At 40.7% G+C, this 14,759-nt stretch overlaps 2 protein-coding genes across 2 annotated transcripts in view; both read right to left on the reverse strand.

Annotated features, from left to right (window-relative positions):
- Positions 1-7,345: 7,345 nt before the first annotated feature.
- Positions 7,346-14,759, reverse strand: part of NUP42 (nucleoporin 42) — a 9,098-nt gene continuing 1,684 nt past the window's right edge. The window contains exons 2-7 of the mRNA XM_009638613.2: positions 13,484-13,733; positions 12,336-12,430; positions 11,941-12,017; positions 9,926-10,012; positions 8,149-8,233; positions 7,346-8,017 (exon numbers count right to left, since the gene is read on the reverse strand). Of these exons, the coding sequence (XP_009636908.1) occupies positions 7,449-8,017; positions 8,149-8,233; positions 9,926-10,012; positions 11,941-12,017; positions 12,336-12,430; positions 13,484-13,733 (1,163 nt within the window). The 3' untranslated portion in view covers positions 7,346-7,448. The remainder of the gene's footprint in view (positions 8,018-8,148; positions 8,234-9,925; positions 10,013-11,940; positions 12,018-12,335; positions 12,431-13,483; positions 13,734-14,759) is intronic.
- Positions 13,648-14,759, reverse strand: part of KLHL7 (kelch like family member 7) — a 23,843-nt gene continuing 22,731 nt past the window's right edge. Inside the window, exon 11 of the transcript XR_004841980.1 lies at positions 13,648-13,733. The gene's annotated coding sequence lies outside the window, so the exon portion shown is untranslated. The remainder of the gene's footprint in view (positions 13,734-14,759) is intronic.

Here is a 14,759-nt window from a genome sequence, read left to right on the forward strand (position 1 = left end):
TTTCCTCATCCTCTGTACAGCATTGCTCAGAAGGGAAAAACAGGGGAAAGTCAATATGATTGTTAGCAGATACAGACAATTAAGCAACTGTTAGCAGACAGACTATGGTCATTACTGTGTGGAGGCCTGGAGGTGCTTCCTCCTTCCCTGGGTTTGCACCCAGTGCATGACAAAATGCTGGTGCCCCCTCTGTCTCCCCTGGACAGCTGGGGATAGAGAGCACCCCTGTTGTTCCCTACTGAAGGGGTGGGGGGCTAGAAGACAAGCCAGACAGGAAGAGTCATCACTGTATCAGTGGGGTTTTTGGGAGAAAAGAAAGCTGACCTGTTTCGGACAACTTTCCGGAGAACCAGAAGCATTCCTCTATTGGGGGGGAGGGGAGCGGGCAGAGCTTTAGTATCTCCGAGTATCTAGGTGTGGTCCTGAGAAGTACAGGCAAAGACAGCTGCCTGGGAAGAACAGGCAGGAGGAGTTGACAGGTGGTTATAGAAGATGATTAAAAGTTAAGGGGGATTAATTTTGCTGGAAATCTCACATGATACGGGGTTTGAATGTGTGAGTAAAGGACACTAGTGGGACAGAAGCATGGAGCAGCACCAGCTGGAAAGACAAGTCACGCTGGAGCGATGTACGGCTCTGCGTGTGTTCTCGGGCTGTTTTGGAGGTGTCTCAAATAATTCATGAATTCGGCATCCCGACAGGGTCATCAGCGTTGTACGCAAGTGTGAATTCCCATGTAGGCTTTAGGAAGAGGCACGGACCTCTGAAGAGGAGGAGTTTCTGGTGGCCATTTCCCTCTGCAAAAACGAGTGGGGAGGCCAAGGGAGTCGTGTCCCCTGGTATGGAAAAGCAGGGGGCCAGGAAGTGTGGGGGGAGTGGGAGGCGTGCAGGGCAAGGGGTGAAGGCCTCAGTTTCCAAGAAGCCAGGCAGGTGAGATGGAGACAGAAATGTCTGAAGAAGGCTCCAGGCAGGAGGATCTATGGTGAAATTTGAGACAGCTTTATCTGAAGGCAGGCAGATCTGCCTGCAGGCTGGGTCTCCCTTTTATGCTATGCCAAGTTCCTGCAGTGAAGTTCAATCCACGCTTCACTTGCAAGGGCCTGTTGGTCCCCAGCCCCATGGGAGCTGCTGAGCAAGCACACAGGGAGAACACTGAAGCCTTTCTTCTGCCCAAAAGAGTTGATATATACTGAATACAGGGGGTTCTTCACCTCATCTGCTGTCCATTCATCATACAGAAACAGTAAATGATACCAGCTTTTTTTTCAGAATGCAACCCACGGATAAAAACTGCTGTTTTGGTTTTCTATTATTTGATATGATTTCTATTTCGTCATTACAGATACTTCAGGAGAAGCCCATACTTGCAGAAGTAAACTCTAACAACAAAATCTCATAAGGAGTGCATTAATACTGAAGTGCATTCCAGGCCAGAGCTGTACGGATACTGGTCAGGCTGAGAAAAATGCAACAGCACTGGTCAGATGGAAAAGCTAAGCTATCGGAGATCAAAACTGCACCTCATTAGTATCCCTTTAAGCGTGAGGTGACATGGTTTTACACACACACACGCAAATGTTGCTTGTTTGATTCATAGAGGAGGGTGGATTTATTTTGTATGATTAGAACTAATCTAATTGCTTTGCAGGTCATATGCAATGGGCACATTTCATGTGACTTGCAAAGATAAGGCTCCATGGAAGACTACAGAAGCATGACTCAATGCCGACTAGAAAGCATTTAGTTTGCTAAGAGTGCATTGCCATAAAAAACAGAAATTCAGGTGGAACAGGATATAATTGCTGCAGGTACTTTAAAACCACCAGACCACTTTTCTGATGACTACTATGCAATTAGCAACGTAACAGATCTGCCTGCTGGAAAGGGTAAGATGTAAAACTTGTTTCTTATGTCTCTCATGTGACATGGTAAGAACAAACCCTTTTTGCCTGTGGAGGAAAGACAAAGCAATCCACATACCCGAGCAAAAATGTTGATCAGCCAGTTAACATTTAAATCTTGTTGTTGTTCTTGCACTTCTTCCCTCCATTTTAAGATCTGTTTTTGTTCTTTTGCAGGAGGGTAAGTCCCACCACGGAGCCTGTTGCATGGTACACATTGTAAGGATCTGCCTAGCTTTATTCTGCAGACCAAACTGAAAACTTGCAGCAGCACTGCAGGTTAAATAAGAACGTTGCCTAAGATTGAGTTGGTGAGAACTACTCTTCAGGTTTTTTTTTCACTTGGCTATTCTTAACAGGAAAACAGGCAGTTATGAGTGAGAGTTTCAAAAACAAGAGGCGTATTTGCTCCCAGTATTGGGGAGCTAATCTGCCTCTCTAACCTCGATGGAGAGAGATTCCCTCTTTATAGCTAGCACTCCAGGAGTGGTGGCAGGCACGCACAGCTGCCTGCTCCAAATGCTCAGCGTTGCACTCTTGTCCCTCTCTTCACAAGTGCTGGTGTATTTTGGCTCAAAGGTGAGGGATCAGAGCTACTTATGTTGACTGCTGCTGCATCTCTGGGGATGTGTACTGTTAGTCCTGACAGGTAGGGATTTGTTTCTAGTGTTTTGGTTTTGGCCTGGAAGAAGAAAAGGGGGGGAAAAAAAAAAAAAAAAAAAAAGAGGAAGAAAAGGACTTTCCCAGCTGGGAAACTTCCTGTCTAAGACATTGCTGAGGAAGTACTGCAATATTCTGGTTACTAGTCAAGATGCCTTAAAAAAAAATCCCATTTCCTCCCTTCTGAGAGGGTACCCTTGCAATAAGGCGGTCCTTCCATGCCACAGCCTCTGCTTTCACCAAGCAGTAATTTTTCAGCTCTTAAGTTTCCTCCTAAATCCTTATTTCCAACTGGCAGTCACTTTGGTTGCTCTCTGAATCTCCTACTCATCACGCAGCTCTATGGCCACTGCCTGCCCAGAACCAAACACAGCATTTACCAAGTCGTGCAGGGAAGGAGATTCCTGCAGCTTGCACTGCATTTTACCCATCTAAACGCTGTGGCTTCATATCTCAGTTACTGCCACTTTCAACTCCATGGTTTTCTCTGAATACTGGTAGTATATCTTTTTCCTTTAGTTGCTATTAAGTCAAATACAATTAGTTACCTGTTTGAACTGTGTAATTGTCTATGGCTTTTTTCCTCCGTTACTGCCCAGGTAAATATCAAATTACAGTTTCTCTCTATCCTCTACATTAGGGTATGGGAACAAAACATGTTTGTGACTCATCCCTAACCCTAATCACTGTTACATAAACATCTGACACCTCTTCAATGGCTGTATCAAATGCCCTACTAAATGCCAGAGGATCTGTCTTTAGAATAGCCTCAAAGTATTTGTAACCGCCAAAAAAGTACCTTTGCTTGCTAAGTTACATTATTTCTCCAGTCTGCTGGCACATCCCTGTTGCTCTATCACTTATCTAAATAATGATCGGAACGATAGCAAGTCCATTAGCTGATTCCCTTACTGACCAGCGCAGCAAATTATCTGGACTCCCACTGTGCTGCAGTAAGCTTACATTTCACAAATATTTTCCTACTTGCCTTTTCTCTGTAACTGCATTACATCCTCATTGATTTGCGACTGTCCCTCATTTCAAGTATTTTTAAATAGATTTCCACCATTTCGGAGTTCTCAATCTCACTTCAGAGCTCCTGTATTAATAGGCCTTTTGTATTCCTTTCCCCACAGACCTGTTTGTGAAAGCTCTTCTTTCCTTAGCCTGCTGGCTGTTGTTAATTTATTGTTGTTGATGCCCTTAGCTTTATTCTCTGAGGCTTAAATCTAGTCAGTTGATTATTTGCAGTCCATCTTCCTTCACTGAACGCGAGGCTACCTTGCCGCTTCCTGCTGCGTGTAGTGAAACTACGGAGCACGTGGCAACTATGCTGCTTCACATTTAAGACAAAATTGTAATGCTTTCTGAGGCTTGCTTTTTTTTTTTTTTTTCCCTTCTCTTCCCTTTTCAGCTATTTGCTCACGTTTTGAGCTCTCCTAGTGCTGCTGAGTATCACCTGGAGGAAAAAGCGCAGAGAAAAATTCCATTTGTCAGATGCTGGGTTGCTTCCTCTGCTGGGGCAGTGGAGGGTTTTTTCCCCTGTACACAGCCAGTCTCGAGTGCTGCTCTCTGAGGATTAATCCATGATCCTTTGGAAACCAAAACCCCCAAATCATTCTTCAAATTAGTTGTTTGTACCACACCACAGGAATTTCAGTGACTCATAAATCCTATTATTTCAAAGTAAGTACTTGAAAAGATCATGTGGAGCTTGAATGTTCTAGCCTCTTTCACAGACCAAGTTCTTCTACTAATGGGGACATGTTATACCTCTTTGCCTGGATGTCCACCTCATGATTCCTGTTCTAAAACGAGGCATGGTAAGCGAAATCTGTGAGCTTGCTGCCATGCTATATGTGTTTTTATATGCCAGATCACAATATTACGACTTTCTGGAAAGCAGCCACATGCCAAACAAAAAGGCAGTTGCAAAAAGGAAAAGTTAAGAAAATGGAAGGATTGTAGCTAAAAGGAAGAAATTATTTAGCCATCTTTGTACTTGCAACCAACTTGGATACCAAGTATACCAAAAGCAGAACAAGGAGGAATGGCAAAAAAAAAAATGAAATGCAGTGCAAATGTTGGAACAGATTGCTTTGATCTACTGACAAATTGTTGCTTATCTTCTGCAGTTCAGTAAGCCCACTAGAGCAATACTATTTCCTTCTATCCCATCCTACCCTTATCTCTACCTCTGCAGCCAAATACGCAGCTTGCCTCTTGCTAGCTAAGTCTTATCACGCTGCTCTCTGCCATCTTTTTAGATGCTCAGAAGCCCATTTGGGATGAAACGTCAAGTCTTAGTATCTCTGTAATAGTGGGGGTTTGACTTTTCTTTGAGGGTGAGGAGGTGATCTAAAAAATGCATTTGGTCAAAAAATTTGATCAAACATGAATTTTTATTTGATGTCATCTAAATTAGGAATACCTCCCTTTAACCTATTTTGTAATGGCAAGGAGACCTAGGACTTAAATTCCCTTCTACCCTTGGGTAGCTGTAGGCTGGAATGATGTTTGAGAACATCTAACCAATGTCCTCTTGAATACATATGGCAGACTATTCAGATTTTTCAAGGCCCTACAATTTTTTTTTTTTTTTAAGCAAAAGCACTTAAAAAAAAAAAAGCATTTCTGCACTTCAGAGCCTTGAAAGCTCTCGGTGCAGCTGAGCAGCAACAGCCTGCTGAGGTATTCTAAGAAAGACTAAAGGTTTTAGCTCATCACTTAAGTTCAAGAGCAAGCTGCTTTAAGCTCTTATGTAGCACAGCAGTGGCACTGAGGTACAGAAGCTTAAAAATCTTGCAGTGGCCTTGTGTGTAAAGACACTTCAACTTAATAAAGACAGCTTTGGCATTTGTCAGAGGTAGCCTATCCTTAACTGTGACTTAGAACATTCCTCCTTTTTTGTTTGTTAGCATAGTCATTTAAGAGGATGAGTATAAGGAAGAAAGATGAGGAAAAAAGCACAGGTGAATTCAAAACAATTACTGCTTTAAATGTAAGGCAGAACCATCCACGGTCCTCTAAAACATGCCATGGGCTCCTTAGGGTTATCAGCAAGACTCAATTCTATATTTACTCCAAAATATACTCTTGCTAGGCTACAATGCTGCTTTAATACAAATAATAATAAGAATTATAGGAATTTTAAAAAAAACTTGTAGCTTTCTGATACAATTGGGTCTGTGAACCACTAAGGCTTCACAAATGAAATTTGGGAAAGGGTATATAGCATGTCACAGAATGAGTCCAGGCACTTACGGTATTCATCAAGCCACAAACACTTTTTCTTTGGTTGTTGTTAAATACTTTATTTTTACAAAAGCAAATGTAACAACTTCTGTAAAGATGGGGGTTTTCCACAACTGCAGTGGCAGAACAGATTTTGGTACGTTCCTCAGTCCCACTGCTAAAATGTAACTGGCATAAGTGATCCAGAGCTCAGTGAGCCCTGATGGATGCCCATGTCTTAACGTGTGCAAGTCTTAGACTGCTCTGCAGACTCCACCTGGAAAAACACATTTCCTAAAAATGAAATGGAACTCTGGGCCAACCTATCAGTATTTTGTTTGTAAGTTGCAGGAAGCCTGTGCTGGGTCATTAACAACAACAAGCAGATGCCTTGTTTTGTCTACAAAACAATCACCAGAAAAATCCATATAAGCAACCCAGTACTGTAACATAACATATGCAAGTTTCTGTAACACCTACACTGAGCACACGGCCTGAGGAACCTGGATTTCTGTTAAGGCTGTAGAGTGCCTACCTGTGGCCCATCATCCTAAACGTTAAATTTGTTCACGCTGTCCTAGCGTACGCTACAGACCTTTGGCAGGAAAGGCAGCTGCAGTGAAGTTTTAAGTGGGACCACGAGTCCATGCAGCAAGAACTGAAATGTTACCTTCAACTGTTAAAGAAACAATCAATTTATTTATGTATAGCCTGGAGTAAGCTTTTGCTTTCCTCTTAAATATGAGGTTGGGTAATTTTAAACCATTAATGGGAGGGCCTGGCCAAGAACAAATGTTCTCTTCCCCGACTCTAGTACCTCCTCTGGAAGATTTCTGACCCCTGCTTTATAGCATCTTGGCAAACTATATACCTTAATATCCTCAGTTCAGAAAAGGTATTGCTAATATATGCACCCATCAAGTTTTGAGGACCAGACAATGCAATTCCATCACTTCACATAAATGTAGTCAGTAAGTAGTTTTGCAATTGCTTGCAAAGTTTCATCTCAGAGGTGTCAAAATAGCAAACCACAAGCTCCTATTCGTGATGAAGGCTTTCAAGGCTGTCCTCTGTATTGCATCAATGCATGCATTATGACCTCAAGCAGAATTAACTAATAGAAGCTGAACTGCATCAACTGGGAGAGGTAACCGACTCCTGGGTGACAGAAGCACGTAGCTAGGTACAGAGCATGTGGGAGCCCTCCGTCTCCAAACACAATTGCCAAAGGCTGCACCAACCCTTTAAATAAGGGGCAAAAGATGCAGTCTTGCATGGCAACCATTTCTTTCCAGCATTCTACTCTGGAAAGTAGACCTTTGTAGGCTGTGAAGACCCCAATGGAGCATTCTTACTTTTGACAAAGCCTTTTTAGTAAGAGAAATTCACAGTCCAGAAGATAAAATGGAACTTTAAATTTTACTCTCATGAATTCATTTCTCGGAAGCAAAAGGTCTGTTCCAAAATAACCAAGAAATGATAAAATACTATCTTCAAATGTTTATACCTCTGAGTTTATTATTGCAGAAGATGTAGAGATGAAACAAAAATTAACTCAAACGGAAGCATTTTATTACTCAAACCACAAAATAGTGTAGTTGAGGTATTGGAGAAATTACAAAAATGTGTTATTTCAGAATAAACTTAAAAGTCCTAAACATTTAAAAGTTCTAATGGTGGTGGCTTAAGAGGAATCTTCCCCATTGTAAACTTTTTTGCTTCAAATTGTTTCAGCTCTTCAGCTGATAATTTGCTCTTTGGTGTAAATAACTTTTCTGATGTAGTATTGTTTGTGACTGCAGAAGATGCTGATGTGATGTTTTGTCCAGAGGCACTGGCAGTCTGTCCAAATAAAATACTGCTTGAATGTGAGGGAGCAGCTGCTGCTGCTGCATTAAAGGCTCCAAAAGCTGTAAGCGGAGTGGTGCTTGAAGAGTTCACAGCAGAAGAATTGCCAAACCCTGAAAACCCAGAAGTTCCAAAACCACTAGTTGTTTCAGAAGTTTTAAATGAGAAGGAGGCTGCAGATGGAGCAGCCAGGCTGCCAAAACCAGCAGAATGGGATATGCTAGGAGAGGACGTCACACCAAATGCAGGAGGATTACAATGAGCAGAAGAGCTCCCAAAAGCAGGGGTGTTTCCAGATGATGCACTGACAAGGCTGGAACTTGTTTTAAAGGAGAAACTGCTAGCACTGTTACTGCTGCTGTTCACAGGAAAGCCTGCAATTATAAAATATATAAAAAAATATTAGAATGTGCACACCCGTGATACGTCTCCTCTATTTCAATAATGCAGAAGAATTAAAACTCAAGAAAATGTTGAGCTGTTGGTTCTTAACGCAGGAACTTACTTGATGACCCAAAGCTTGATGTTTGCTGTCCTCCAAATCCAAAGGCAGGCAATGGTTGATTGACCATGTTCTTTAATTCAGAGAGCTTAAAAAATTCCAAATACAGAAATGAAAACTAGATTCCAAAACAGGGAAGTGTCTTTCAATAAATACTTGAAGCAAAAATACAGCTGCCCAGCCCGATTTAATACAACTTAGACTGTTAGACACTGATCACTCATCACGACTGCACATTCTCGTAGCTGTGAACAAAATGCTTTAAGGCTATACACTATTCTCTGTAAAACACTCCAGAAACAAATATACTACAATTTACAGATTTTTGTCTGTCAGTCATTGACCTGAACACCTCTTCCAGCTCTCATTCTCATCTCTTACCTATTTCAGTTAGTGCTTTATGACACTATCTATGTCATTGCTTTGACTTCGTCTGTTCTCTCCCCTTGGCACATCCAGTCTTCTGTGCTAAAGCCCAAATCCCACTTCACCTTCAGCACTGAACATGCCAAGGGTATTACTAAAACTTCAATGCACTTCATACAGACTCCACTTAAATCAACTTATTCTTGTCTCCCTGATTATTTACAAGCACTCTTTTCTGACACATCGAGATTCACAATGTTTGTCACCTTCCCAGAACAACCATTCTTTAGTTCTTCAAATTGTATCCAAGCAGTTTCTCTCCCACCTATCTGTCAATTGCTCACTCTGGCATTGCCAAAATGCTTTTTTTATCCTAAGATGGCCTGGAGGACAATTCTGGTCTCGTCTGCTGATTATACCTTGGACAAGTCAACATCAGCACATGGAAGAAAAGGTGAGGTGGATATTTGCTTCTTACTACACATGTACTTGACCAGATCCCAACCTTAAGCCATGGCTACTTTCACGTGGCTTCCAATGGCATTATTCCAAACCTTGCTAGCTGCCTTGCTAGGACAGAACCATCCTGATTTACTACTCTCCTTAGTTAACTAAAGGGTTTTATAATACCTGCCTGAAATTCACTGATTTCACAATTCCAGAGAAAGGTGGATGTGAGACCCAAAACTGTGTTCAACAGACTTTCACGTTCACCTGACTCAGGCAGTGTGAGAATATTCGGTGACATTTCTATCACCTATAAAAACCACACAGACAGAGAGATGGGGCATTTTTCAAACCGCAGTCATTATTCTCTTATGTAGTTCCTCCTAACACCCTTCCCACTTTCTCTAACGTTCCCAGGAGCGTTCTAAGATTACTGTCAAGGTCTTCATGCCACCAGCAAGCCAAACACTTTCATGCCAGATGTTTTTCAAGGCTGCAGTGCCAGACTGTAACACATCATGGTTGAGATTTTCAGAACAGTTCGTAGATCTACCATAAAATTCCCAATGAATCTAGGAATGAAACATTTTCACGTCTCAGCTATTTAGGTGCAAACAAGGATGCCCTAAAAGAATCGTGTATACTTGGTTTTAAAATATAGTATCCTGCGATCTTCAAAGCCATACCTATCACCTATTTATATAAAGTTAGTAAAAGTGTAGTTAAATACTTTGATAACAGCTGAAGTTTCTATGGAACATTTGCAAGATCTCTTCATTAAACATAAGGTGGCACATTACAACTATCATGTCATAGAAATCTGTGTAGCAGGAATTAATGTTGACATTTGCAGCACAGTTTGGTGGGATGTCTAAAAAAACCATGAATCTAAGAAAAAACATTTGCCCAAGGTTAATTAAAAAACTACATCAGGAACAGAAACATTTTACCTTTCATTAACACTTACCAAAGCTGCTCTTGTCGATGCATTTAAAGTTTTCAACTGAAGCAGCCGATTTCTCCATTGCTTCGCTAACTGTTGGACAGAATTTGTCTAAAAAGGGGGAAAAGAAAAGCATGGTTTTGTTATTGGTGAAGACTTTAAAAAAAATCAGAGTGATCTGACAACTAAACTGAAAGAAGATTTCTAGAATTAGAAAAGAAACTTCATTAAGCCAAGAAGACAAGATTTTTGCTTTCCTGAAACTTCAAGGTGAAAAGCTGAAATTATTGCTATTAACACAGAATTCCTTTCAATTCTCTTACTATTGCCCTTAAATCAACTTTTTTACTTCCCGTAACAGTAAGATTAAAAAAACATCCTGGGCCTTTCTAAATCTAAATTCTATCACTATCTAAATTAGGTGCTTGAGGGGGGGAATAAAAAACAAACCCAAACCACACACAAAACATGTAAGTTTTAAGTATAAGAGAACAAACTCTTCAATCCTTGTTTTATTTCTGGCTTGTCCACTTACATGGTCACTCATTAAGCTGAAGTCCTAAGCCTTAGCTTCTCCCACATTTTCAGAAAAAGGACACCCACTTTCAAAACATGATAATTCAGAACACTTCAATAGTATTATCCTAAAATATTTAGCTCTGCAGAAATTAACTTCCTTAATTTGAATCAGCCCCTTTAATGTGATCCAACAGATTACTGCACAGAACATATACAGCAATAAATAGCGCCTGCGTCTATCTGATAATTGTGATTAAACAAGAAACTGGAAAGTCATTAAATAACTTACTTTTCAGGAAATTCAAACCTGAATTTCCTATATTTAAGTTTATCAACACACCTTACTCGAAGCCTGGCCTAACTGGATTTTTCTTAAAAACTAACCAAGTAAAACATATGTCCCAAGTGCCTGTAAGAACGGAATGAGTAATCTTTTTGTAAATACTTTCCTTAATTTTTCTAAAGGGTCTTACAACACAAACATCAATAATTCTTTTGTGTCTAGTCACATGCTGGAAGATCATGTTGCTTGGTATCGGCTCTTATACAACAGACTGGAAAATTTAGATTTTGACCCAGTTTAAGAATAGAAACACATGCTTTGGAAAAGACATGTTGTACTTAAAACATTTTGTGAGAGAGCTGTATCACACAGATATCATCTATACACCGAGACCTTCATGAACTTGCATTCAGTGCTTCAGTGAGGCCACAAATGTGGGGTTTTTTTTAATAGCCTTGCATAATATATTGTTTCATCATTTCAGTTTATTCTTTTAAGTGAAGTTTGGGGTTTTTTCTTAAATCTCCTCTCTCCTGTCTCTGAAAATGCAATTCTGGTAATTCTAAACACGTGAAGCAAGAGCAGTGACAACAGCTTTTCCTTCTGTAATACAACACTGAACTGCGCTAGCTTCCTTGATATTACTAGGACTATGAGGAAAGAAAAAATTTTTTTATATATAATTTATATATATATATAAAAACATATATATTGCTTCTTTTCTAGAAACGTATACTCCTTTAGAAGCATCTGCTATTTTCAGCATTAAAGTGATATATATTCAGCTAGAAAGATCAAACTGGCTAATAGCATACAAAGTATTGAACTTTTGAGACAGGGTTCAAGTAACTTCTACAAATAACACACAAGAGCAAGACAAGGAGCCTCTAGGTTTAGAAAGACCACCCATTTAACTGAGACTAGCTGAAAGTCTATTGCCACCACCTTTTGTAGGTGCTGATGTGGCTAGATGTCTAGGCCACCCATTTTAGAAGCCCAGATCTGACAGCTTTAGCCTCTGATTTCAGACAGAAATAGGAAGTTACAGCAGAGCATACAGACTAGCAGCTATTTTTACGTTCTATTTGGTGCACAGTAATTTAAAAACATTTTGGCATTCTGATAATCTCCTAGAGTTTAGTAATTAAATGAGTCAAGAGTTGGCACCTGAAGAATAGTAACAAGTCCTACCTCGAAGTACGTTCATGTAAAAAGTCAGCATTTTTTAAATACTTACATAGTTCTGAATGTTATTGTTTTCTCTGCAGTTATAATACTCCAGACGCAACTCTTCTGGCGAGAAATCTGTAAAGCCTGTAAGGAGAGGAACAATCAAAAATCTCCACGAAAATACATGCATATTTCCAGTTGCTCTCTATAGTTGTGAAGAAACGGGCCTTGGTACATCATCTATAAGTCAGTCACAGTCGGAGACACAAAAAGGATTCATTACAGAGTTTTAAAGATGTGAATATCCAAAATGAATTTGCCATAATCCAATATTCCTTTCTGTTGCATCACAAGGCAAATCATCACCTTGCAGATGGTTCCACAGGGGTACAACAGAGTGGACAAGCATAAGGAACATCCTAAACAGCAGCAATAGGTGGCAACACCAAAAACATTGCCTACCTGAGACATTCGGCTTTTCTTTCATCGGTGAATAAGATGAAAGTATCCACTGACCTGAAGATTCCCAAATTTCCATGTCTTTCACTACACACTCGCTAGAAAACAAAACCAAATAAAAACCACAGATGAAGGTGAAATTATACGGCCAAAACAAAACCACCAGAAGCAATTGTCTAGTTTGAATCCGATGCCAGATTCAAATACCTGCTGCTATGAAAACAAATGAAGTGTGACACTAGTCAGAATGAACAAGAAAAGTACTTGGTTCTCTGTGGAAAAAATGCACTTATTTGGCAAGATACATAAACGTCCCTTCAAAGTGTTTTACTTTATCATCTAACTGCAAGTAAATCAAGCCAGATCTTAAAAAAAAAAGCCAAAAAACACAAAGTATTTTTTAATCCTCATATGGCATATACTGTCACACTATTTTCCCTGAAGCTGTCGATCACAATACAATTTAAAACCTTCTCAATAGCAGATAATTTGATGATATAAATGAACATGCACAGTATTAAATAGCAAAATGCGGGGGGGGGGGGGGGGGGCATATTAGAAAAAATAATGGAAAGTGGTTCCAAAACCTTGCTTGCTCAGGAAATCACACTGCCTGTTGCTTCTCATCGCCTGCCCTGTAATCGCCTTGAACCTGCTGGTCACTCCCAGCTCACTCTCACATACACGCATACGAAACCAGGCTTCAGGAGTTTTACTACGGGCAAACCAATTTGTTATCTTAAGCATCAAGAAATCTAAGTCAAACAGTTAATTTTCTCAAAGAGTTGTTGGTTGGTTGGTTCTTTTTTTAAGTAGTTAAAACACTGTCCAAGGGGCTCTGACCCCTTACTTTCAAGCACCAAAATCTTTGTTTCCTTCTTTATCCTCCTGCCCACAACTTAAACACCACACCATCTTACTAATACCACAGTTGTCTAGCTGCCCAACCCAGGTTCAACACGAGGACCTCTTTCTTTCTTCCCACACTGGTGTAACTCAAGAGAACTGAACGAAGTAGTGTTTTCTCCAGTTCTTACTACACGTCCCAGCTTCCTCCTCGCGATCGTGTCCCCTGCGTTATCTCCAGTCAGTCAGTAAGCTTTTAAACTGCCCATTCTAAATGCTTCCAGTGAAACAGAACTATAACTTACAGAAGTCTCTCGTCTTCATCTTTATAGCCATCAGCAATACTTTGACTGTTCATCAATGCAGAGAATCTGTTCTGTGAAAAGTCTGCATTTCTGCTGCTGCCGCCTGATGATCCAAAATCAGAGGAGCCAAAAAATCCTCTTCCTTGATCTCTGCTGCCACCCCACGTATTGGACTTAAAGGTAGATGGCTGGATAACATTAGTGTACCTCTGGTTAGCGGTACCCCATCCTCCTCCTCCTCTGCTAGTACCTTCCAATTAGAAAAAAGAAAAAAAAGCAAAGAACAGAAATTTTAAATCATCAAGATATTAAACAATACAACATCAACAAAAACTGTAAGTGTAGCTATTCTTATGGTGGCAATAATAAGTTTGAAAAGGAAATGCACTTTTTTCTTAATGAGTTCACCTAATTATTTAGTGAGCTTAACCTAGTGAGTTACCCAGGGTAGTTCTGGAATCAGAGGTAAATGTGAAATCCTCCTCACATCACCATGCCAGCAACAACTGATACACTACAGAAAAGAGGCTGTTTCAGTTTTGCTTATCTTGTTTCATAAAGTAACTGTCCCAGTAGAAAAAAGCTAAATTTAACTCGTAGCAGATTTACATTAGGGGCTGCTGCCTACATAGCTATAGCAAAGGCTCTGTTGCATAGCAAAGACCTCCCAAGTTAAGTTTTAAGAGCTCAGGCTCCCAAGTTAAGTTTTAGGAGCTTTTAACATTTCTACATGTTACGTACTGTCCTGGTTTCGGCTGGGACAGAGTTAATTTTCCTCCTAGTAGCTGGCATAGTGCTGTGTTTTGGATTTAGGATGAGAATAATATTGATAACTCACTGATGTTTCAGTTGTTGCTGAGCACTGCTTACACTGGTCAAGGACTTTTTCAGCTTCCCCTGGAGCACAAGAAGCTGGGAGGGGGCACAGCCAGGACAGCTGACCCAAACTGACCAAAGGGCTATTGCAGACCATAGGACGTCACGCTCAGCATATAAAGTTGGGGGAAGAAGAAGGAAAGGGGGAACATTCGGGGTGATGGCGTTTGTCTTCCCAGGTAACCGTTACACATGACGGAGCCCTGCTCTCCTGGGGATGGCTGAGCACCTGCCTGGGTGCCATGGGAAGCAGCGAATGAATCCCTTGTTTTGCTTTACCTATTGAACTGTCTTTATCTCAACCCACGAGTTTTCTCATTTTTGCTCCTCTGATTCTCTCCCCCATTCCACTGAGGGGGGAGTGAACAAGCGGCGGGGCGGGGGATTAGTTGCAGGCGCA

The sequence above is a fragment of the Egretta garzetta genome, unplaced genomic scaffold (assembly GCF_000687185.1).
Source record: "Egretta garzetta isolate BGI_Z169 unplaced genomic scaffold, ASM68718v1 scaffold94, whole genome shotgun sequence".
Lineage (NCBI taxonomy): Eukaryota > Metazoa > Chordata > Aves > Pelecaniformes > Ardeidae > Egretta > Egretta garzetta.